This window comes from Sus scrofa, chromosome 10 (assembly GCF_054392235.1).
Source record: "Sus scrofa isolate SSC_HxYL_T2T_F1_AM1 chromosome 10, Sscrofa_HxYL_maternal_Yorkshire_Landrace_v2.0, whole genome shotgun sequence".
Lineage (NCBI taxonomy): Eukaryota > Metazoa > Chordata > Mammalia > Artiodactyla > Suidae > Sus > Sus scrofa.
Window position 1 is genome coordinate 13,949,238 of NC_139392.1, and position 23,620 is coordinate 13,972,857.

Here is a 23,620-nt window from a genome sequence, read left to right on the forward strand (position 1 = left end):
GCCCCCTGCTGCCCCCTGCGCAGAGCGCCTGCCTCGCATGTGTCCTGACCATAAAAGCAGAAAATTTCTTTTAAAAAATGTAGTGTTATTTCTCTTAGGTCTTTTTGCCACTGACTTTCAAGGAATATGACAGGGAAAGACCAGAGCGCCTGACTTCAGTTGCTTGTGTTGTGGATACCACTCCCAAAGTAGTACTAGAATGCTGGCACCGGACTTTAGAAATCAGTACGTCTAAAAACCATACCCGTGGGGACGCCTTGTCTTTTCAACAGTGTTTCTAAGAGCTAGCTCGGCAGACCCTTGATAGTAACTTCGTAGCACATTTCAGAAAGTCAACATTAGATTAAATCAAAGTGAGCCAAGGCTGATCTTCTTGTCCACTGCTGGATTACAGCCTCCTGTGCTCTTAAATTCTGTGATAGAAGATTAGTGACCCTACACTGTGACTTGTCACTATTACCGTATTTGCTCCATCAGGGATACCTTGTAACTAAAGAAGCAAAGCCTTCACTGTTAAACAGGGAACGTCATCTTTATCCTGAACTACTGAAAACGACCACTTAAGGGAGATACAGACCTTTGAGGCGCTCACACCATGGCACAGTGGGTTAAGATCCGACCGCAGCGGCTCGGGTCACTGCAGGGCATGGGTCTGAGCCCCAGCCAGATGCATAGGTCCCAGCCGCAGCTCCAGGTGAACCCCTGGCCCAGGAACTTCCATGGGCCATGTGGGTGGGGATTAAAAAAAAAAGACGTGAACCTTTGAAAGAAGACAACGCTTCCACAATTCATAACAGATACATGGGATTTTTCAGGAATAGAGAATTCTGTCTATCCTATTCAATATCAAGAATGGAGACATTTAAGAGGAAAACTCCATAGTTAATAACATAGGTTGTTTTTAACCATGTAAAATAAAAAGCTTAAGTCACAAGTACAACTTTTGAGTATATCAATCTCTTGAAATAATGAAGTTAATTTTGAATCTGAAATAGCATTTAAATATAGGTTATACCAGTTAAGAAGGTAATCAAGTAGCAAAATTTATTTTTCAAATCAAATCTGGAGCCTTTTTTAAAAATTTTATTTCTAAGGCCTTTTTTGGTGTTTATATTTCATATTATTGCAAAATCAGTAAGTTGCAGAGAAATTCCATGCGTGGCTGACCTGCACACTCCTGATGCCCCTGTGGTCACCACTGCCTCCCAGGACCCTCTTCCCACTGTGCAGAGCCCAACCGGCTGCCCATCTGGAAGGGGCTGGGGCTGGGGGCTGTCACCCTCAGTTCCGTCAGACCCTGCCACCCCCTGCCATCCCCAACATCACATCTAGATCAGAGGTCACCTCCAGCTTCCGGGCTTTGATGCTAAAATCATCTCATTTACAGAGCAGCACTGTTTTCTGCTTCTACAACGGTTGAGGTTATTATTGTTCGATGGCTGATGTTTTTCATTGGAAAGGACATTCAAATACTTTGTGGGACGTGGAGCCTTCTGTGTTTACTGCATCAAGGCAGTCGCTCATTTTGCTATTTCATTCAGGTCCAAATTAAAGCTAAGCTAGTCACACAGTGTTCAATTTTAACTTAATACTGATGAAAGGCATCTGTAGTTCATTGCAACCAAACTTTTGTAAATGATAGCTTCATATAAATTATCCCCCCCTTTTTTTTCTGGCCATGTGTAAGGCATGTGGAAGTTCCCAGGCCAGGGATTGAACCTGTGCCAGAGCGGTGGCAACGCCAGATCCTTAACCTGGAACTTCCTCAGTTACCGCTTTGGTCTATGAGAAAACAGAAAGAACAGCGTATCAGTTTTGCTACATTTTAATGGTAGGATTTTTAAGGGATTATTTTTTAGGTCTCGTCAGCAACATCAGACCAAAGGTAGCGAGTACTGCACAGGGTACAGAGTGCTGGCAGGCCCCTCGACACACGGAGAAAATGTGCTTCTTGCCCTTGAGGAGCTTACAGTCTGGGGGGAAGGGGGCTGACGACTCACAGTCTCAGAGCTGAGTGAACCACAAAGTCATCATTAAGGCAAATGCTTCATCCCCTCAAGCTACTGTGGGCGGAATCATCTGGGAACTAATGTAATCAAGATGAGAGGCAAGACTGATTTTGGCCAAGAATTCTTCAGGCTCGAATGGTTTTCAACGTCCATCGTAGTAAACAGAATTGACCTAACAGACAACTGAAAGTGGAGACTAGATCTCTCGAAGTGCAAGGGCTGGAATCTAACTGTGGTGACTTATTTTAAAAAGCAAACAGACGGAACGGCACGGTGAGGCTTGTTACACTGGCTTAAAAATGGGCCAAGCACTGGCCCTGTGCCCTCCTTGTGTCGGCCTTGGTCACGTAAATGGTGACGTGAAAGGCGTGGGCTCCGCACCTGACCCACAAGAAGCAAGAAAGCCCACCCCAAGTCTTAATGCCCCATGTATCAAACAGCCACCTGTGTGTACTACCCAAGTTTTACTCACGCCCCATTATGAAGGCAAAAGAACGTAAATAGTCAAATTACAATAAGCTAATGACCTGCATATTTCCATATGGATGAATGTCAATATATCTAAATAGGAAATAAATGGCAATCCTATCTACCTATATAAAAAAAAATAGAGTATCTCCAGACCTGCATCCTCATCACTACAAGAAGAGGATGCAGGTTTTACAGTTTCACAATCAGTTGTCAGAAAAACAGCAGTGATTCCTGCAGTAACTTGTTAGCATCTGACTCAGATTATTTTTAGATTATGTAATTTAGAAGACATTATAAACCCATCCAAAGTCTGTAATGATTCTGAGATGGTTCCACCATCATTAACCCTAGAATGACTCTCAGGAAGAGGAACCAGATGGTGTAGGGGAAAACTAATCAACAAGACTAAAAATATGCTCACTTCCAGAAAAACGATCGGGTCTGGAAAAATCACAGCTACAACCTGGGAACACTCCCACCTGGGACACTGACTTGGCCAAGGCACGCTGTTTCTAGGCAGGAACACACGAGATCCGGTGAACCCAGGCGTCTGTGAGGAGCAGCCTGGGGCAGCATGAAGAGGTCCAGTTCAAGCAGTTTCATACTGTGCTACCCACGTCTACCCAGAGTGTGACATTAACTTGAAAAACCAAAGAGCATATCAGAGCAGAAGTGAACAGGTGTGTAAACTCTAGCACATTCTTATTGCTGTATTAAGTCTGAAGGTGAGCACATCCCACCCGCAACAGTGTTCCAGGAAGCAGGGCAGGAGGAGTGGTAAATGAGAAAGGAGACTGTTAATTGCACAATAATAGAAAAGGGAAAACATTTCGAGATCTACGCTAAGCCTGTGTCCAAGGGAGTCTTCCAGGTCAGTGAAGGGCCGGGCTGGAGGTCCGCGGTGCAGCCGAGTGACGGACCGCGGCGTGCGTTCGCTGCCGGGTGCGGCCTGCGTCCTGCCTGCTGAAGGGTGACTATGCTACACAGAGCTGTGACAGTCTCAACGGAGGGGGAGATTCACAGACGTCCAGGTCACTCATGTCAGGATCATTCCTTGTGCAAAGTCTGATGTAGATGAAGATAAAGTGGTTTCTTGGTCAATAACTGCAGTTTCTTTCTTTTAAAGTCAGTGGGTTTCTTGTATCTGTAACCACAGCAGAAAACCACTGGTCACTGATCTAGTCCAAAGTCAGGTACCAAGAGGGGTTCTAGTCACTGTTAAATGAGCAGCAATTCTGCACCGGCATCACTTACAGTTCTATGACGATGGGCCCAGGTCTGATTTCATCCATCTCCATAAAAGCAAAACACTTGGTGCTGGTAAACCTTTTTTTAGGCTTGTAGTGTTTGAATTCAAAGAAAATAGCTGCACCTAAGGAATTAAAACAAAGCGCATTAGCCAGAGCCGGCGCACTTCTAGTGGGTCCATGAATGCCCTTCCATCACGAGAAGCCTATGAAAAAGGGACAGCTGGCATAATTTTACAAAGTAACCTTTGCCAAACAAGCTCACTGCTGACATGACTGTGGCTGTCACCCCAAACTTCTGTTTCTGAACCGAGGGACATGTCCCCAGACCCAGGTCTACAAAGTAGAGCAAAACATCTTGAGCCGGCAAACTCCAGGATGTGGATGAGGTGTAGTTATGAACCATCAGGAGCAGAGAGTAACTAACCATTCCAAAAAGAACACGGACGATGCCTAAGTATGAACATTACTCGCAGACACTCTAAGTAGAAAAGGCACACAAAAGAGTTCTTCAGAAAACCCAAGCTTAGGAGTTCCTGTCGTGGCACAGCAGAAACAAATCCAACTAGCAACCGTGAGGTTGCGGGTTCGATCCCTGGTCTCGATCAGTGGGTTAAGGATGTGGGATTGCCGTGAGCTGTGGTGTAGGCCGCAGACACGGCTCGGATCTGGCGTTGCTGTGGCTGTGGTATAGGCCGATTTGACCCTTAGCCTGGAAACCTCCAAGTGCTCAGGTGCAGCCCTAAAAAAAAGAAAAAAAAAAAAAAATCAGAAAAAAATCCAAGCTTAAATGGTTTCTCTTCCGCTTGAAATAAAAACTCAAAAGTTCAATTTTGGCGGTGTTTTGAGTTCAAACTACATAAATCATGCACTGGCTCAGCTTTCAAATGTTACCTATTTCCTGATAGCTTTTCCAGCGTCCAAGTCCCGCTGTTGCCTGGAATGAGGCGCGCTGGCGTAAAGACGGGGCGATGGAGGACGAGGGTTTCAGGAGCAGGGGTGTCCTGCACCCTCCCCAGTGAGCAAATGGTGACGAAAAATTCAGTTTTCTTTCCCCCAAAGCACAGCAGATGAGCGCGCTCCACCTCCCCAAAGAAAAAGCCAAAATGGGAAGAAGAAATTGCCTCATCCACGCAGCCAAGGCAACTCATCTCTAGAGAGACACGGGGGGACGCAAGGAAGCCAGGGGCTCGCTCTGGACTGGCGACTTAGTGACACGGCCGGCCTTCGCCGGAGCAGTGCTGGATCCGGCTCTGCCCTCCAGACGGTCAGCACACATCAGTACTTTCCCTGCGGATCACACTCAGAGTGACCAGACGTTCAACAGTGCTCGTCAGGGTGCGCAGCCCTGGCGCCAAATGGAGCCAGCGCTTCTCCAATCAGGGGAGGAGAGAAAAACCACCGGCCCAGGAGACAGAGGATGCGGGCAGGGGAGAGACGGGCGTGTTGGCTCTGCTGCTCACAGGCACCAAAGGAGCACGACGGCCGGCTTACTGGTGCCCTCTGTCCCCAGGGGAGGAACGTCTCTTCTCCCTTTTGTGACAATAAGGGAGGCATTTTATTTTTTAAAAAACCTCACGGATTTTTTAAGACAGCAGATCACAGAGTTCCCGTCGTGGCTCAGTGGTTAACGAATCCACTAGGAACCATGAGGTGGTGGGTTCGATCCCTGGCCTCACTCAGTGGTTTGAGGATCCGGCATTGCTGTGACTGTGGTGTAGGTTGGCAGCTACAGCTCCGATGAGACCCCTAGCCTGGGAACCTCCATATGCTACAGGTGCGGCCCTAAAAAGACAAAAATAAATAAATAAATAATTTTTAAAAAAAGGAACCAAATGATAGCAGATCACATTTCTTAGTCTCTTCAGCTACAGGATTCTTGTCACCATGACTATGTCTGAGGTCTGAATAAATGTGAAAATAAAATCAATTTGAAAACAACATTAGGGAGTTCCCGTTGTGGCGCAGCAGAAACGAATCCAACTAGGAACCATAAGGATGTGGGTTTGATTCCTGGTCTCAATCATCAAGTTAAGGATCTGGCGTTGCCCTGAGCTGTGGTGTAGGTCGCAGATGCAGCTTGGATCCCGCATTGCTGTGGCTGTGGGGTAGGCCGGCAGCTGTAGCTCTGATTTGACCCCTAGCTTGGGAGCCTCCATGTGCCACAAGTGAGGCCCTAAAAAGCAAAAAATGAAATTAAATAAAAAATTAAAAGATAAACATTAAAGTCCAAATATGATACCATCATTTTAAAGAAGTTAAATTTTTTTTTTATTATCCATCTGCATCATCTGTAGATAATCTATTTCCTGCCTTCCCGGGGGGCATAGCTCTGTACTTCAAGGACATTTATAAGAACAAAACGCCAAGTGAGAACAGCAGGGACAGTCCCTGAACTGCCTGTAAACAAAAAGGCTCATCGACAGCATCAGTCGCAGTTAAAACGACCGTCACGGTACACGACAGAGTCAAAGCTGGAGAAAACGAAGAGTCAGATTCGGAATCTGGGTCCACTTTTAGCACCACAAACCTTTGGTTAATTTTTCAACATGCTTCTGGAGCTCAATGTCCACATTGAAATGAACGTATGTATCTTCTTTTCTCGAAGCCACAGGAGTGTCCTGCACAGGAGTTAAATCTATGCCATTCAGATCTAGGGAGGAAAGAAATGTTCAAATACACAGACACACACACTGCGAAGCAACCACAACGGGCTGTGCTTCCTAAAGAGGCAGCAGCTCAGGGCAGAGTCTTAGGTGGACAGAACTCCCCCTGGTGTGGCAGGTACCTCAAGGAGGCGGGTTTGCACCTGGAGGGGGCACTGAGCAGAGAGGGTAGGAGCCCTGGGGGCGGGGGGAAGCCTCTTACACCCAACAAACATGGATCCCTCGAGTGGGGAACAGGCCAGGGTATCCCTGGGAATCATACTTGGGGACGTGAGCAATACTCCGCAGTGGGGTCCCTACCCCTCTTTCCCAGCCTTGATCGGGTGCACGATGTGGAATCCCAACATTGCCAGGACGCCTCGGCGGTGTGCAAGTCAGAGGCCAAAAAGGGGACACGACAGCTGCGAGGGAAACCTGTCCATGACTGGACAATTTTTATATACATTATCTAAACCCTCATTCTGTGTGCTATGGCGTCAGCTGGTTTACAATAACCAGCTGGCACACCATGTACGGTACCCGGCTGTAACTTCTGGAGCCAGCAATCATCCAACTGAGTCAAAATCAACACAGCTTCATTTAATGACGACTCAGTCTTTTTTTGTGGCCACATCTATTGCACGTAGAAGTTCCCAGGCCAGGGATCAAACCCACACCATAGCAGTAACCATGCTGGCTACATAAGCCCCTGAGCCACCTAAGACTCCACTCCTCAGTCTTAAGAATTACTCAAGAGACCCATTTAAGGGACTTAAAACAAGATAGTACATTTGGTTATTTCAGGTCCTGGAGAAACTTACGTAAAACATGTTCTAGTTCAGTAAGTACGCAAATGTTACATCATATCTACATTACATTAATATTTTAGTGTTCACTCTTGAATGCCAGATGCAGTTTTGTGAATGGCCTATCAGACAATGTAAGGTATAAGTATTTTCCAACAGACCACAGAGTTGAGAACGAGTAACATCAGAAGTTAAAGCATCGTAGCATTAGTGCTGGGGGTCACGGGTGCCTCCATGTTCAAAATCTCTGTGGCTGCAAACCTCCTCCTTTGATTTGGCACTAATGAAACCCATGGGTTGGACTATTTCTATGAGTTGGTAAAAGTTCCCTCCATTTAATTTCAGTCCAATCTGTTTCTTTGTCTCAAACTGCAAGCTGATTAACTGTAGATTGGATTAACTGTGTAGTAATTTCTGAATAACAGTATAACTTCATCCTCAATCACCCAATAATTATTTTTAAAAGACGGTCCAGTGCTTTACAAATAAACTGCTTTATATAAAATGCTTGGCAACAACCAAAAAATTCAACCACTGCAGTTTCCCTCAAACCAATGACCAAAAAATTTGCTCTTAAGGAATAAATGGTTTGCCACCTTGGATGCTAGGGAAAAAAAAAAAAAAAAGCCTAAGCATAATCATGCTTAGTAACGATGGTAAGGATGAGAGAGACAGGAGTTCCCGTCGTGGCTCAGTGGTTAACGAATCTGACTAGGAACCATGAGGTAGGTTAAGGATCCCGCGTTGCCGTGAGCTGTGGTGTAGGTTGCAGACTTCGCTTGGATCCCGCGTTGCTGTGGCTCTGGCGTAGGCCGGTGGCTACAGCTCCAATGAGACCTCTAGTCTGGGAACCTCCATATGCCGAGGGAGCGGTCCAAGAAATGGCAAAAAGACAAAAAAAAAAAAAAAAAAAAAAAAGGATAAGAAAGACATCACTTGTCGAAGTCGCAGGGGCCATGCTGGCGGTGTGGATGTTTGTGGATATGACTGTGCCCCGTCCCCAATCATGACTCCTCGAAGGCCCCCTTCTCCTCCACTTGTGCAGGGCTCTCCTCAGAGGCCTCTCCTGGACAGGAGCAAGGGCCTAAGGCCGAGGCGTAGGAAACAGAACCCTGGGCTTGGCAAAGAAAATCACACACCCCTGGGAGGTGGCGACATTGTTTCAACCTGTTTCCTGAAGGATCTATCTGCTGTGAAAGACGGTATGTCTGTCTAGTCCGCACCTGCTGATGGAATCAAAGAATCAAAAGACACACGCAAAGAAAAAAACCAAAGGCGAATGTGAGTGTAAGCCATGGAGAGGAAAATATTTATTTAGTGGGTCTCTCAAGTGTCTGGTGAAGGAGAGACAACCACCTCTTGTTAGTGATTTTGTCTCCCTGGAAAATGAACTAAAATGAATTGTCACAGATACAACCCACCCCCCAAGCCCCCACAAGTCCCAAATGAGAAGCAGCGCTGTAAAACTTGCCAGAAGGAAAAGAGTTACACAAGACACAAAGTTATTTACCTTTCACACTAACTGTGATATAGGGATCAATGCACTGCCCGGCATCTTTCAGGCCAATTTTCTCAATTCTGATAGTGAGTAAGGTCATTCCTGGTTCAGACGGCAACCTTGGTAATAAGGTACCTGGTGACAGAGAAACAGCATCAGGAATGAGCTCCACCCGTGTTTCCAGAGTAAATCCTTTAACCACATGGGGGAGATACTGTTTGGCTCTAACTGGCTTAGTAATGAGCCATGCATTACTTTGGTTCCCCAAATTCCAAGACACTTGATATTATTCTTTTCAAATTCTTAGACACAAGATATATCTACGCTTCCATACTTTATATTCAATGCCAAAGCGCAAATTACCAACTCAAATTTAAAACTTCCACGCCAGGAGGTCCAATTACTAATCAATAACGTATACAATATATATACTTCACATATATATATAAATAATCTAGAAAATTTACTCCAAATCACAACATAAAGTGATAGAACTAAGACACAAAAAGCTTTTAAACATGTTACATTCATCTAAAGTCTGAAAAATTTCATACCAGATTTTCAGTTACCATTAATGGAAGAAATGACTTATAACTTAATATTCATATACATAATTGAGTAATTTTAGAGTCTAATTTCCCACTCCTTTCTTTATCCTCTTCTAGATGATCTAGTCTCTCAGAAATTAGTCCTACTGGGAATGCCACATAAACTACAAGAGAAATTGTATGTTTGAACTCTCTTCCATACATCAATTAAATTTTTAAAAACTGAAAAACTACCCAGAACCACACAAAAGCATTCCCTACTGAGAAAATGACATGAAGAAAGGAATCAACTGGCATTCCCATCGTGGCTCATCGGAAACAAACCCGACTAGGAGCCATGAGAACTCGGGTTCGATCCCTGGCCTCGCTCAGTGGGTTAAGGATCCGGCGTTGCCATGAGCTGTGGCGTCGGTCACAGACGAGGCTCGAATCCCACATTGCTGTGGCTGTGGTGTAGGCTGGCGGCTACAGCTCTGACTGGACCCCTAGCCTGGGAACCTCCATGTGCCTCAGGTACAGCCCTAAAAGACAAAAGACCAAAAAAAAAAAAAAAAAAAAAAAGGAATCAACTGTACAGTTTGTTCATTTATTTCAAATAATTGATGGAAAACAGATGCTAAGAAAAGTTGATTTTAATTGAATATGTATATCGTACCCCAAACTATAAAACCTAACGTTTATAAAGAATTTTGGTTGGCATTCTTCAAGTTTCTTCCAACGTGTTATCCCGCTTTTAAAGATGAAGTATTTGAAGTGTGTGAATCAATCAACTTACCACATTCAAAATATTTTACATTTAAGTGACTGCAAACATGCCTGATGGAACTTTGGAGGTGAGGAAAATGTTCTCGACCTGACAGATGCACAACACTCTAGACTGACTAAAAGTCACAGACTTGTATACTTACAAAGAGTGCATTTCATGACAAAAAATTCCTATAGGAAATTCCTATAGAAATTCAAGAGTCTTGGAGTTCCTTTTGCGGCTCGGTGGGTTACGAACCTGACTAGTATCCGTGAGGATGCGGGTTCGATCCCTGGCCTGGCTCAGTGGGTTAAGGATCCAGGCATTGCTGTGAGCTGTGGTGTAGGTCACAGATGTGGCTTGGATTCCCTGTTGCATTGCATTGCTGAGGCTGTGGGGCAGGCTGGCAGGTGCGGCTCTGATTCATCTGCCGCAGCTGTGGCCCCCCACCAAAAAAAAGAAAAAAGGAAAGCAAGCAATACAAGGCTGATACTTGTTAAAGAAAACTGCTGGGTAATGAAAGGTCAAAGCAAACCCAAAACTCCAAGCAGTATCAATACCATTTCAAAAGTAACATGATAGGGAGTTCCCATCGTGGCTCAGTGGTTAACAAATCTGACTAGGAACCATGAGGATGTGGGTTCGATCCCTGGCCTTGCTCAGTGGGTTAAGGATCAGGCCTTGCTGTGAGCTGTGATGTAGGTTACAGATGCGGCTTGGACCCCATGTTGCTGTGGCTCTGGCGAAGGCCAGCCACTACAGCTCTGATTCGACCCCTAGCCTGGGAACCTCCATATGCCATGGGAGCAGCCCAAGAAATGGCAAAAAAAAAGACAAAAAAAAAAAGAGTAACATGATAAAATTACTTTTCTGTCTTTTTCTTTTTTAGGGCCACACCTGGGGCATATGGAAGTTTCCAGTCTTGGGACAAATAGGAGCTGCAGCTGCCGGCCTACACCACAGCCACAGCAATGTGGGATCCGAGCCACGTCTACGACCTACACCACAGCTCACGGCAACAGTGGATCCTTAACCCACTGTGCAAGGCCAGGGATTGAACCCATGCCCTCTTAGTTCTTAATCAGGTTAACTCTGATGAGGGAACTCCCTTTGAACTCTTAAATGTGTTTAAAACTTGTTTATTTTTGCAACTATAATAAAGAATGAAACCACTTCAGGGTGAAACCTATGCCTGGTTTTTGCTACACAAATACTTAATTCTGAGTTCAGCCTAAGAAATGAGTGGGCATGGATTTCATTTTCAGCTGAAATGAGGGGTTTTCTCGCTCACATATTTAAGAAGTTGAAAATCGCAGCTGCTTTACTGTGAGTGTCAGGGCCTTCTTTCACGGAAATGCAGAGCCAGCCTAAGGCAGAGCGGTGACTGTCGAGTATACAGTTAGACCGAGGCCCTCTGCAGACTCTTCTCCCGGCATCGCAGGTTCTCAGGTCGGAGACCCCATTAACGCTCAGCAGTAACAAACCCAACTAGTATGCACAGCACTAGGTCACAGATGTGGCTTGGATCTGATGTTGCTGTGGTTGTGGTGTAGGCCTGCGGCCACAGCTCCAATTCAACCCCTTAGCCTAGGAACCTCCATATGCCTCAGGTGTGGCCCTAAAAAGCAAAAAAAAAAAAAAAAAAATTCAAGAAATCAACACGTTTGTATAATTTTTAAACTGCTAAGCCTCTGAAGTTTAATCATTTCATTAAGAAAATGTTTTTCAAAATCTTGAAAACTATACCTTAGGCTATTTTTAATTGATATTTCTTGGGCTTATAATTTTAATACCTTTTTATTCAACAGTCAATACATTTTTAGGCCATGAGAAACAGGTTGAAAATTTATGCCCCTAATTTACAGAAGTCCCCCTGTGGCACGGTGGGTTAAGGATCTGCCGCTGCCATAGCGGTGGTGCAGGCCACAATTGCAGTGTGGGTTCAATCCCTGGCGTGGGAACTTCCACACACTATAAGGGTGGCCAAAAAAAGAAAAAAAAAAAGAAAAAGAGAAATGCATACCCCTGATTCAAATGAAATCTACCAAGCCTATCTTTAGAAAAAGTCAACCCTATTTTGGCTTAACCCAATTATTTCACAAAAACTTGTAATATCAAAAAAAGATATCTACCTCCCAGTATCCCCCTCTCCCATTAAAGGTTGGCTAAAATACCACTTTCAGTTTTAAATGGGCAAAACGATTCCAGGTCCCATGATATCAACATACCACACCTTATCCATCATCAGCTTCACCACGGTGGGGGCTACCCCTCTGTGTGTGTCAGAACTCATCAACCTGCACACTGAGGACAGCGAAGTGTATACATGTAAGTGCACCTCAATAAATCTGGCTTAAAAAGAGTCACAACAAACTTATGGCTCAATAGATTATATAAAATCAGAGATAATAAATAAAAGAAAAAAAGTACAATGATTCCTAGAACCACTGCCACCAAAATGCAGACCCAGACTAGGCATCCCCGAGATCCTGGATTCTCTCAGAGTAACGAGGGTAAAAGTTTCCTGCTTTACAGTGAAAAGTTAAATGCCATCTTGCTCTTTCAGTGATTTCAAGGAATATCATTTTACAAGTTATTTTTCAATGACATTTTGGACAATAATGGTTCCAAAGTAACCAGAGCTAATTCAACTACATGTACTTTTGGCGGGGGGGTGGGGAGCTGTACTTGTTGCCTGTGGAAATTCCTGGGGCAGGGATTGAACCTGAGCCTCAGCAGATCCTTAACCACTAGGCCACCAAGGAACTCCTTACATGTACTCTTTCAAAAAAGAAATTTGGAGAATAGACGTGTTCAACCTACCTTTCTGTATCTGAGACGAGACATTGCAATGCCTTATCAGAATACAAAACTGTATTCAGTTTGGGCTTAATCTTACATAGCAAACGGATTTAATTTATGGCAGAAAAATTTTTCTTTTTCTTTAATTTTTTTGGTCACATCCACGGCAGGTGGAGGTTCCCAGGCCAAGGATCAAACCCAAACCACAGCAGTGACAACGCCAGAGCCTCAACCCACTGAGCCACCGGGGAACTCCACAAGTTTCTCTGCATCTCAGTAACCTGAACCTCATAAGGTTCTTGATCTATCTGTACAGGAAGTGAGCTAACAACGAAGTCAGATAGAAATATATACTGCTGGAAGCTATAACAATTACAACACATGGTGTAAAAAGGGACTGACAACTATTTGGTCAGTGAAACAGCAGGATAATTTCCCTCACCATCTCAGCAATTTTGAAATTCCCTACTTATATGTCAAAAGCAAGAAGAAAGCCCCTCTTTCTTCAGAGAGCAAGGTAAGTAAGAGCGAATGCACTTATACCAAAGAAACATTATTAGGAAGAGAAGCTACCATCTATTCTTCCTGTGCTTTTCCCAGGAGAAGGCACTACCGTCTCCACTGAGATGGTGGTTATAGAATAACCACCTTGCTAATATTCGGGACGGGACAGGCGCTGTGCTGAGAGCTTTCTATGCAGGACCTGGCGTTATCTTCACAGGAACCTTATGGGTCAGGCACTACTATTATCCCATTTTTAAAAATTTGATTTGTTTATATTCCATTCCATAAATTATTAAAAATAAATTTTATTGGAGCATAGTTGACTCAGAAAGTTGTGTTAGTTTCATCATCCCATTTTACAAATAAAGAAATTGAGGTTCAGACTGGTCGAAGAATAGATACAACTAGTACTGGTTGGAGAGCAGACTGAAGCCCAGTTCCTGTCAGTTCAAGCCTACCCTGCTCCTACTCCTTAACTCCTCCTTCCCAAGGGGTATTATAAACACTGGGACGTCACTACGTGACTTCGCTGCACTTCCCAGATAGTGCACTTGTACCAACTGAAGGTTTGTGGTAACCCCCGGTCAGGTCTATCGGGGCCATTTGTCACTCCATGTTTCTGTGTCACATTTTGATAATTCCTGCAATATTTCAAACTCTGTCATCATTATTATATCTGTTACAGTGACCTGGGGCCCGTGACTTTTGACGTTCCTGTTGTAACAGCCGATACGGTGGAACGTCCAAGAGGACTAGAATTAGAAGGGGAGCCTGGTGCCATGACTGAACTTAGCAATTTCATGAGAGAACTTTAACACATGAGGAGCTGCTGCTTACAGATGAGCCAAGAACATGGTTTTTCAAAACGGAATCTACTCCTGCTGAAGATGCTATGAAGACTGCTGGAGTGACAACAGGAATTGTAGGACAGTACATAAACTGAGGTGATGGTTTGAGAGAATGGAGTCCAGTTTTGAAAGACGTTCTCCTGTGAGTAACATGTTGTCAAACAGCACTATGTGCCACAGAGAAACTGTGAAAGGAAGAGTCAGTCCAAGCAGCAAATTTCATTGTCTTAAGAAGCTGCCACAGCCACTTCAACCTTCAGCAATGACCACACTGATCAGTCAGCAGCATCAAGATAAGCCCTTCCACCAGCAAAAAAGTCACAACTCACTGAAGGCTCAGATGATAGCGATTTTTAGCAATAATTTTTTTGTGTGTGTTTTTAGGGCCACCCCCACAGCATATGGACGTTCCCAGGCCAGGGGTCAAATTGGAGCTACAGCTGCCGGCCTACACCACAGCTCACAGCAACGACAGATCCTTAACCCACTGAGCGAGGCCAGGGATCAAACCTGTGTCCTCATGGAGCCACAAAGGGAACTCCAATAAAGTCTCAATTAAGGTGTGTACATTGTTTCTTTAAGACACAAGGCAGGGAGTTCCCGTCGTGGCGCAGTGGTTAACGAATCCGACTAGGAACCATGAGGTTGCGGGTTCGGTCCCTGCCCTTGCTCAGTGGGTTAACGATCTGGCGTTGCCATGAGCTGTGGTGTAGGTTGCAGACGCGGCTCGGATCCCGCGTTGCTGTGGCTCTGGTGTAGGCCAGTGGCTACAGCTCCGATTCAACCCCTGGCCTGGGAACCTCCATATGCCGCAGGAGCGGCCCAAGAAATAGCAACAACAACAACAAAAAAAGACAAAAGACAAAAAAAAAAGACACAAGGCAATTGCACACTTAACAGATTATAGTGTACATAACATTTATATGCACTTGGGAAGCCAAAAAAATCTTGTGACTTGATTTTTTGCAATACTCGCTTTATTGCAGTTCCAGATCACTCCAAGATATTACCAAAAGAGTGACCTGGATGACACACATAAATTGTACTTAACTGTACTTTCTGGAGTCTATTCTATTTGTTTGTTTGTTTGTTTGGTTGGGTTTTTTTTTTTTTTTGTCTTTTTGCCTTTTCTAAGGCCGCTTCCCACGGCATATGGAGGTTCCCGGGCTAGGGATCTAATCAGAGCTGTCGCTGCCAGCCTACACCAAAACCACAGCAACACGGGATCCAAGCTGCGTCTGCAACCTACACCACAGCTCACAGCAAGGCCGGATCCTTAACCCAGTGATCGAGGCCGGGGATTGAACCCACAACCTCATGGTTCCTAGTTGGATTCCTTAACCACTGAGCCACGACGGGAACTCCTCTGGTCTATTCTACAGTGTACCACAGTCTCACAGCACACTGGTATACTTCCCAAAGTGACCTCATTCATCAAAAATGAAAACTAGGTGCTGTGTAAGAACAGAAGAGAGTAACCAAGACCCAGCTGCCTGCCCAGGTTTTCACAGAAAAGCCTCCCGAAGTTCCTGCTGTGGTGCAGCAGGTTAAGAACCAGATTCGGTTTCCGTGAGGATGCGGGTTCAATCCCTGGCGTTGCTCAGTGGTTAAGGATCTGGCATTGCCACAAGCTGTGGTGTAGGCCTCAACTGCAGCTCCAATTAGACTCCTAGCCCAGGAACTTCCATACGGCAATGTGGTCATTTAAAAAAAAAAAAAAAAAAAAAAAAAGGAAGAAGCATTGCCATGCAGTTGTCACTTTTCTAAAACGAGACGGGAAGAAAAGCGCCTGTGCTCAGGTATCCATCCTCCCTGGGTCCAGGTTTAACGACCACAATTTGACTAATTTCAGAAGCACTCAGGGTAGCGTGCTGAAAGGCTTATTAACGTAGCAGGCCTGAGAAAAGCCCAATGACAGGCTGGCCCCGACTAGTGTCTGCAAATGTGGATTTGGGGACGGTGCCCACCATCCCTGATAAGAATCATCACTGTGCCTAAGCTGTCTGTGCAAACAACACGTTTTTTTTTTTTTGTTTTTTACTTTTCTTGCCCTTTCTAGGACTGCTCCTGCGGCACATGGAGGTTCCCAGGCTAGGGGTCTAATTGGAGCTGTCGCCGCCGGCCTATACCAAGGCCAAAGCAACTCGGGATCTGCGCCACGTCTGCGACCTACACCACAGCTCACGGCAACGCCGGATCCTTAACCCACTGAGCAAGGCCAGGGATCCGAACCCACAACCTCATGGTTCCTAGTCGGATTCGTTAACCACTGCACCACGACAGGAACTCCACAACACGCTTTACATAAGCTCAATTATCTGCTTTCTTGCTGCGGGTCTGGGCAGAGGGTGCCTACCTGATCAGCCCCGAGCAAAGGCTCTGGGCACTGACTCTCTTACGTGCTTCCCCAGGGGGCATTTCACGTGTGCCCTTACGCTCTGTTGCTAGAGGAGTCGAGCACCACGCTAAGGCCCCTGGGAGCGGGCTCCTGGAAGCTGCACGCGGTTTCCCCGACTTTGTCACATGCCTGGTCCCTTTGCGGATTTGGTTCCTGCTCTCGTCCCCTGGACTAACTCACAGCTGTGAGGATGATACAGGCTGAGTCCTTGAGTGAATCCCCAAGCCTGAGGGTGGCCTTTGGGACCTGACACGGACAGCAGGATACCTGGAGACCATACTTATAAAACAGCCGCCGCCAGGAGCACGGGCACAGACACTTGCCTCAGACGGGCATGAGCCCTGGGAGAGGTTGTCACTCCCCGCTAACGCGGTCCAAAGGAAGTTCCAGACGCTTGAGCTTGGATTGAGGAAGGTAACGTCTTTTTAACGAGTGATACCCACCAGGAACTCTAGCAGGAAAGGAATCCGGAGCCCCTGCTCCGGCACCACCCTCGTCTTCGTCGTCTTCAATTTCCAAATTCTCTTCTTCACCTGGTGCTAAAATTCTTCTACATACAAAGGAGAGAAAAAACAGTGAGCCCCAGAGCTAAACATACTAGAGAAGCCTCATAGCTACTCATTTACTAGGTGGGATGTTGATTTTAAAAAATGCTGACATAAAAATGTTACCAAATGACTGTCAATGCTATCAGTGATACTAACATTGATAGAAGAAAATCCCAAAATATCTGACCAACAAATATCAAATAAGATGATGAAATAAGAATATTGGTGCTCATTTATTTTACCTCAAGGGGACAGGCTGAACATCAAATGGGAATTCTTTGTTATATGTAAGAATGTTCTTTAGGACTAAAACAAAGAGAGAGAGAAAGACATATGAATTCTTCCATGAATCAAAATAAAAAATTTATTGTAACTGCCTGTTCATCAATTTTACTATGCCTCTTAATACTTTTTTAAAAATTCCAAGCTTATCATCATCCAGAGCCACAAAGCATTTGTCCATTGAATGTCTCAGCAAAATGAAAATATCCACAGTATACTCCGAGTACCAGCAATTTCAGATTTCTGTCAGCCCTCCAAAGAGAGGGACTTCCAGATTCTCAGAACCCTTATGGACAATGAACCCTAAACAGCTCTTCTATGTACAAAGTCCTAGTGAGACATGGGCCACCAGCAAAAAAGAGTAAACCCTCCCTAGAATAATTTAGTTAAAACACTGGAGTTCCCATCGTGGCTCAGCAGGTTAAGAACCCAAACTAGTGTCCATGAGGATGTGGGTTTAATCCCTGGCCTTACTCAGTGGGTTAAGGATCTGGCGTTGCCACAAGCTGTGGCATAGGCCACATGAAGCTCAGATCCAGTGTTGCCATGGTTGTGGTGTAGACTGGCAGCTGCAGCTTCAATTTGACCCCTAGCCTGGGAACTTCCATATGCTGTAGTTGCAGCCATAAAAAAAGAAAAAAGGAAAAAAAAAAAAAAAAAAAAGACTGGTATCAAAGACACATATCACATGGTGTCACTCACATGTGGAATCTACTAAAAAGTGATGCAAAGGGCCTTGTTTATGGGATGGGAATAGATTTGGGGGCCGGACTTGTGGTTACTAAGGGGGAGCGTGGAGGGGGAGGGATGAACACACATACACACAACTATACAGACAACAGAAGCTAATGGGGCCTTCTGCATGGCCCAGAGAGCTCGTCAGTGCTCTGTGAACTCCTGCGGGGGGAGAAGAATGGATACGTGTATGCGTGTGGCTGGTTCATTCTGCGGTACAGCTGAGACCAGTACGGCAGTGTTGGTCAACTACAGTCCAACAAAATTAAAAAAAAAAAAAAAAAAAAAAAAAGATGACCAAGGAGACGTACTGAAGCTTCTTCTTTTTTTTTTTTTTTTTTTTTGTCTTTTTGCCTTTTCTAGGTCTGCTCCCGTGGCATATGGAGGTTCATCAGAGCTGTAGCCGCTGGCCTATACCACAGCTCACAGCAACCATGGATCAGAGCAGTGCCTGCAACCTACACCACAGCTCACGGCAACGCTGGATACTTAACCCACTGAGCAAGGCCAGGGATCGAACCTGCAACCTCATGGTTCCTAGTCTGATTCATTAACCACTTCAGGAACTCCTGAAGCTTCTTATTCTGTGTCCTGATCAGATTTCCACTCAACTCCATTAAAAAACTAGTAAAGTTTATAGTAGCGAGGTTATAATTCGTAGAGCCTTTTACCATAGTTTATTACATACATGTAATATATACGTACACATATGTACATATTCATACACACACACACACATAGAATGCGAAGAGGGATTTCTCCTCAAGAAAAGTCTTCAAACAGCATGGTAACACCCCTGTCCTAGGGCTGTGGATAAGTACATCCTGGCAAATCAACTTAGACAGGTGTTTCCCAATTGTGCCCACATCTGAGAGGTGCCACATGCACGGAGGGCCTCGTCCCCGGTCTTATGGAGTCCGGTAACCACCCGCAATTACGGGAAGGGGTGGTTTTAGTCGGCCACTCCAGAGCGTGCCTATGATTTTGTACTCAACTTATTCAGTCTAACTTTGGAGTCCTGCGGTTCAGAGTGAAAGCAGGAAGGCAGCTGTCATCCGCTGAGGGACCCTGGATGGGGGATGCAGCTAGACGCCTCCTTCCCACAGGAGAAGACCTGTGCTCGCCCACCGAGCCCTCCCCAGAGGCCTGGCCTCGCGTCCTGAGCCTCATCGCTCTCCTCCGATTCCTCCCCTCGGTCCCCTCCTCCTTCTCAGCAAGTGCGCACTGGGTGCCCACCACCGTTTTAGGTGCTGAAGACCCAGCAGTGATCAAGACGAGGGGGTTCTCGCTCTCGTGTGTGAATCTTACACCCAAGGCAGGAAAAGCAGACAACAGCGAGGCAACAAATAAACAAGATGATGCTACAACTGGGACTCGTGCGGCGACGGGCAAAGGAGGCCACGCGTCTACGTGGAGCAGGGGAGGACGTGCGTTGCAGCGGACAGCGTAGCCTCTCAACACCGAAGACACGGGAGCCAGGACAGGGGTGAGAGGCAAGGCCCGCAAGCTGCTCTGGGGCGGAGGCTGGAGAACAGGCTAAAGCAGCAACAAAGGCCTGAGGCAGGAGCCGACCAGGCTGCCGGAGGATGGGAGGGACTGTGGGGTCTAGTCTGATAATAAGGGGCCAAAGGTCAGAAATCAGATCGAAGCACCCCCCCCCAATAACATCCATGACCTGAGCGTTCATATCACTGCTCTGCACCTCAGTTCCCCAGTTCGAAAATCGGAGTACCACTGCCTGCACAGACGGCTGCCAGAGGTAAGTAACAGCATACCAAACTGTATGGGATTGGTTAAAGCACCATAAAAGTCTACGTCTACAATATCGCATGGTAATTTATTCTCCCTATAGTTTCCCTGTCTGGCTGACTAGAATCCTATTATTTCCAAGCTTACCAAGAAGCACAATTTTTAAAATTATAAGTATATCCTCTCTAAACCTGGTGCACGACTGCTCACTGTGGGTCACCTATTCATTCAACTCAAACATCAATTAATCGCTTACACAGTTCTGGGCAGACACTGAGAACAGGAGATGGGGGACAAAAAAAAGATCGTGTCTGTTTATATCAGAAACGGAGGCACAGGAATGATCATATATTAATAACAAAAAGGGGAAATCAACACCAGATCTGAGCCACATCTGCAACCTACACCACAGCTCACGACAACGCCGGATCCATAACCCACTGAGAGGGGCCAGGGATCGAGCCCACATCCTCATGGATACTAGTTGGGTTCCTAACCCACTGAACCACAGTGGGAACTCCCATACCTATTAGAATCATAAGTTTTATTTGGAAACGAACTGAAAAGAAGGGGGAAATAGTGTCTAAATAAGGATCCCAAATCCTAATTATTCTTATCATTAAAAAACCGAACATTACAATTTTCTTTAGAAACATTATATAACTCAGACATCCTCACTGTAGCTGAAATCTTTTTTTTTAAAGTCATGAATGTGCTTCTTTTACAATAACCTTACTCACAGCCAGTCAGGAAAGACCACATATTGTATGAGTCCATCTACAGGAAATGTTCAGAATAGACACATTTATGGAGACTAAAAGTAGATTAGTGATTGCCTAGGGCTGGGAATTGGGGGAATCTAGGGGGAGATGAGTGAATGCTAATGGATACAGGTTTCTTTACGGGGTGATAAAAATCTAAAACTGACTAAGGTGATAGTCAATGCTTGTGCCTTTGCCCACAGTGCAAACATTTCCTCTAAGAGAACATACAGCAAAAAAGCCGTATCTAACAGCATCCTAGCCACCAAAGTATTTGAAGAAGAAATTGTTCACTTCAAAAAAACATTCAGGGGAGTTCCTCTATGGCTCAGCAGTAGCGAACCTGACTAGGATCCATGAGGATGCGGGTTTGATTCCCGGCCTCGCTCAGTGTGTTAAGGATCCGGTGTTGCCCTGAGCTGTGGTGTAGGTCGCAGATGTGGCTTGGATCTCACACTGCTGTGGCTGTGGTGTAGGCCGGCAGCTGCAGCTCCAATTCAACCCATAGCCTAGGAACCTCCATATGCTGCGGGTGTGGCCCCAAAAAGACGGAAAAAAAAAAAAAATTCAGGAGGGGAAAGGAAAATGAGGACAAGAAAATATTTTCAGGAGCAGATCATAGGGCTGGACTGCGGTCTCAGTGACACGGAGCATAAACAGGCGTCAATGACTATATATTTTCCAGACACCACTGTAAATATTTACCAAAGTAATTATGGTCTAATTAAAGTGATTACAAAGGCTAAAACAGATCCGTGAGGTACAACCTAGAATCAAATAATTTTTTATATTCCATCATGAAGGTGAACCAAACAATAATTTTTGTAAACGTTACAGGAATTATAAGAATACAAAAAAATCCTATCAGACTAGATATTAACAGAAATAACTCAAATTGATATCTATGCCAAATAGTCTTAATATCTATAATAGCTTAAATATCTTTCTAAAGGAGTAATCACTAAAAAATATAAAAACTTACTTGGTTCTAGCTTCTTCAGATCCTCCAGTTTAAATTCTTCTTGGGACTGTGTGGACTGAATTTAAAATACACATATTACATCTTTCTGTTACAAACATTTCAATGCACCATATGTCTTCTAGATGGCTGACTAAATATTCAAAAAGTAGCCAAAATAAATGAATCTCTTTCTTGCTTTCAAGGTAAAAAATAAAAAATTCCAAATTGTTTTCTGTTTTTGTATTTTGGGAACATTCAGGCTAAAAATAACAGAAAACAAATGAAGTCCTATCTTTTACAGTTTATAAAATATGAGCTAAATCTTTTAACATGAGTTTAACCCATGAATTCCTACTCCTATAAAACCTTTCTGAGACAACACTGTTTTGGGCATGAACGCTTAATATTTTATCAGGATAGTTCGCAATAATTTCTTTTCCTTATATTAGAAAGTGGGGGGAAGGGGACAATTACCTGTAAAGCTGCACTTCGTAATTCCAAGCATGTTGCAATTTTGCCTATGGTTTTCTGCAGGAAAAAGAAAAAGCTATAAATATCATTGCAACTGTTTGCTGTCAAAATCAAGTTGAATTTTACTGATAAGCAATCTATAATTTAAAAAACTAAATGGAATTTTATTTCTCTTTAGCATCTTGCAGACTTAGGACACAAGAAACAGGAGGCAAAGGGCTGGGATCAGGCAGAGAAGATGAGTGTGTACCTATATACATATATATACATATATGCTCAACCACGGTGCCACAACCAGTTTTAAATCAAGTTTGCTTTCATGATAGCTTTAGATATGATTTAAAGGTCAGTGAAGAGGACTTCAAACATCTTCCCTCCCAAGCTTTGCCCTTCCTCCTTCTTCGTAAAGTCTGATATTCACTACAAGATTTAAAAACAAAAATATTGAAAGGTAATGCAATGCTAGTATTCAGTCCAGTCCTGACTTGTTCAATTAAATACATCAGCAATAGTAAGCAAAATCAATACTTCTGAAAAATGGCACATTCTCGTCAGATATGAGCTATAAAATGGATATAAATCACAGGGCATAATCCCTGCCTTTAATAAGCTCATGCTGCTATTATACAAGACACACAGAGAGTCACTGAAATAAAATGCAGAGGCACTTGGTCTATAGGCTTCAGCAAAGTAAGAGGTAATATGTTCTGGAAAAACCAGTAAGAATCAGAATTAGGGGTCAAGCCCCAATGACTGGGGGGATTTCTAAAACTAAAGAACCTGGAAAACTGTCATGGTTCAGTTATCCAAAGTCCCAAACTGAAGCGGAGGGACATAGGTTTGAAGTGTGACGTGCGCTGGGGGAGGGCAGCCACGCTGGAAGGGGACCTTCTCTGACTAGCAGAGGAATCTGTTACTACTTTAGCAACAAGTTACACAGACAGTTTTTGGACAGGAGATTGACTATCAGATTTGCCCTGTCAGAAGACTGTTGTGATAACAGAATCCATGGGGTGCAGGAGAGAAGGGAAAAGCCGAAAGGAAAGATCAATCAGGTAATTTTTACCATTGAACTGCCAGGTCAATGCCAATGCCAAAATCAGAACAGGAACATGAATGACTAGCGTGGAAATGAAAAGGAACTAATGCGTGCAAAAGTAGGCACTGAATTACGCCCATCAAGACTTTTAAATCTGTCCTAAAGAGACATTTCTTAACTTTGTATTAGGAATATATCCAGAGCATAAAAGTGAAGTGCATATGTATTTGCAATGCCTTCACAATAATCTGAAAAAAAAAAAAAATGGTGTGTTCTACATATACTGATGACCTGCAACAGTTTAGTCAATCAGACTTGCTGGTTTTCTCCTTGGTCAATGTTCTTTGGAAGATAAATGAGGAGCAAAGAGGAGTAACAAGTATTGTCCTGGCCCCTGGCACTCAGGCCGGTGGGCACTATGCAATCATCATACAGACAACAGACAGCTGGGACAGCAACCCACAAAATAAACCACAACTGAGCAAAAGATGGGACTCTTGGCCAAGGAACAAGCTTAACCATGTCCACAATCTTTAAAAATTTATTTTAAGCT

General features: G+C 44.5%; 2 protein-coding genes across 5 annotated transcripts in view; one reads left to right on the plus strand and one right to left on the minus strand.

The window, feature by feature from the left end:
* The window catches only part of DISP1 (dispatched RND transporter family member 1), a 1,033,384-nt gene that overhangs the window by 751,136 nt on the left and 258,628 nt on the right, over window positions 1–23,620 (plus strand). The window lies entirely within an intron of this gene.
* AIDA (axin interactor, dorsalization associated) overlaps window positions 1,810–23,620 on the minus strand; it is a 36,079-nt gene continuing 14,268 nt past the window's right edge. Inside the window, exons 3-10 of one of the 4 annotated variants that reach the window (XR_014817373.1) lie at window positions 22,032–22,085; window positions 21,579–21,633; window positions 17,312–17,375; window positions 16,965–17,071; window positions 7,103–8,811; window positions 6,258–6,478; window positions 3,735–3,852; window positions 1,810–3,624 (exon numbers count right to left, since the gene is read on the minus strand). Coding sequence is in view for 2 of the 4 variants with exons in the window: in XM_003130513.7 (XP_003130561.3) it covers window positions 3,528–3,624; window positions 3,735–3,852; window positions 6,258–6,380; window positions 8,689–8,811; window positions 16,965–17,071; window positions 17,312–17,375; window positions 21,579–21,633; window positions 22,032–22,085 (741 nt within the window). In the remaining 2 variants the exon portion in view is untranslated. Of the gene's footprint in view, window positions 3,625–3,734; window positions 3,853–6,257; window positions 6,479–7,102; window positions 8,812–9,066; window positions 10,589–16,401; window positions 17,072–17,311; window positions 17,376–21,578; window positions 21,634–22,031; window positions 22,086–23,620 lie in introns of those variants that run through there. The other 3 variants (XM_003130513.7, XM_013980033.2, XR_014817374.1) reach the window with 3 other exon arrangements.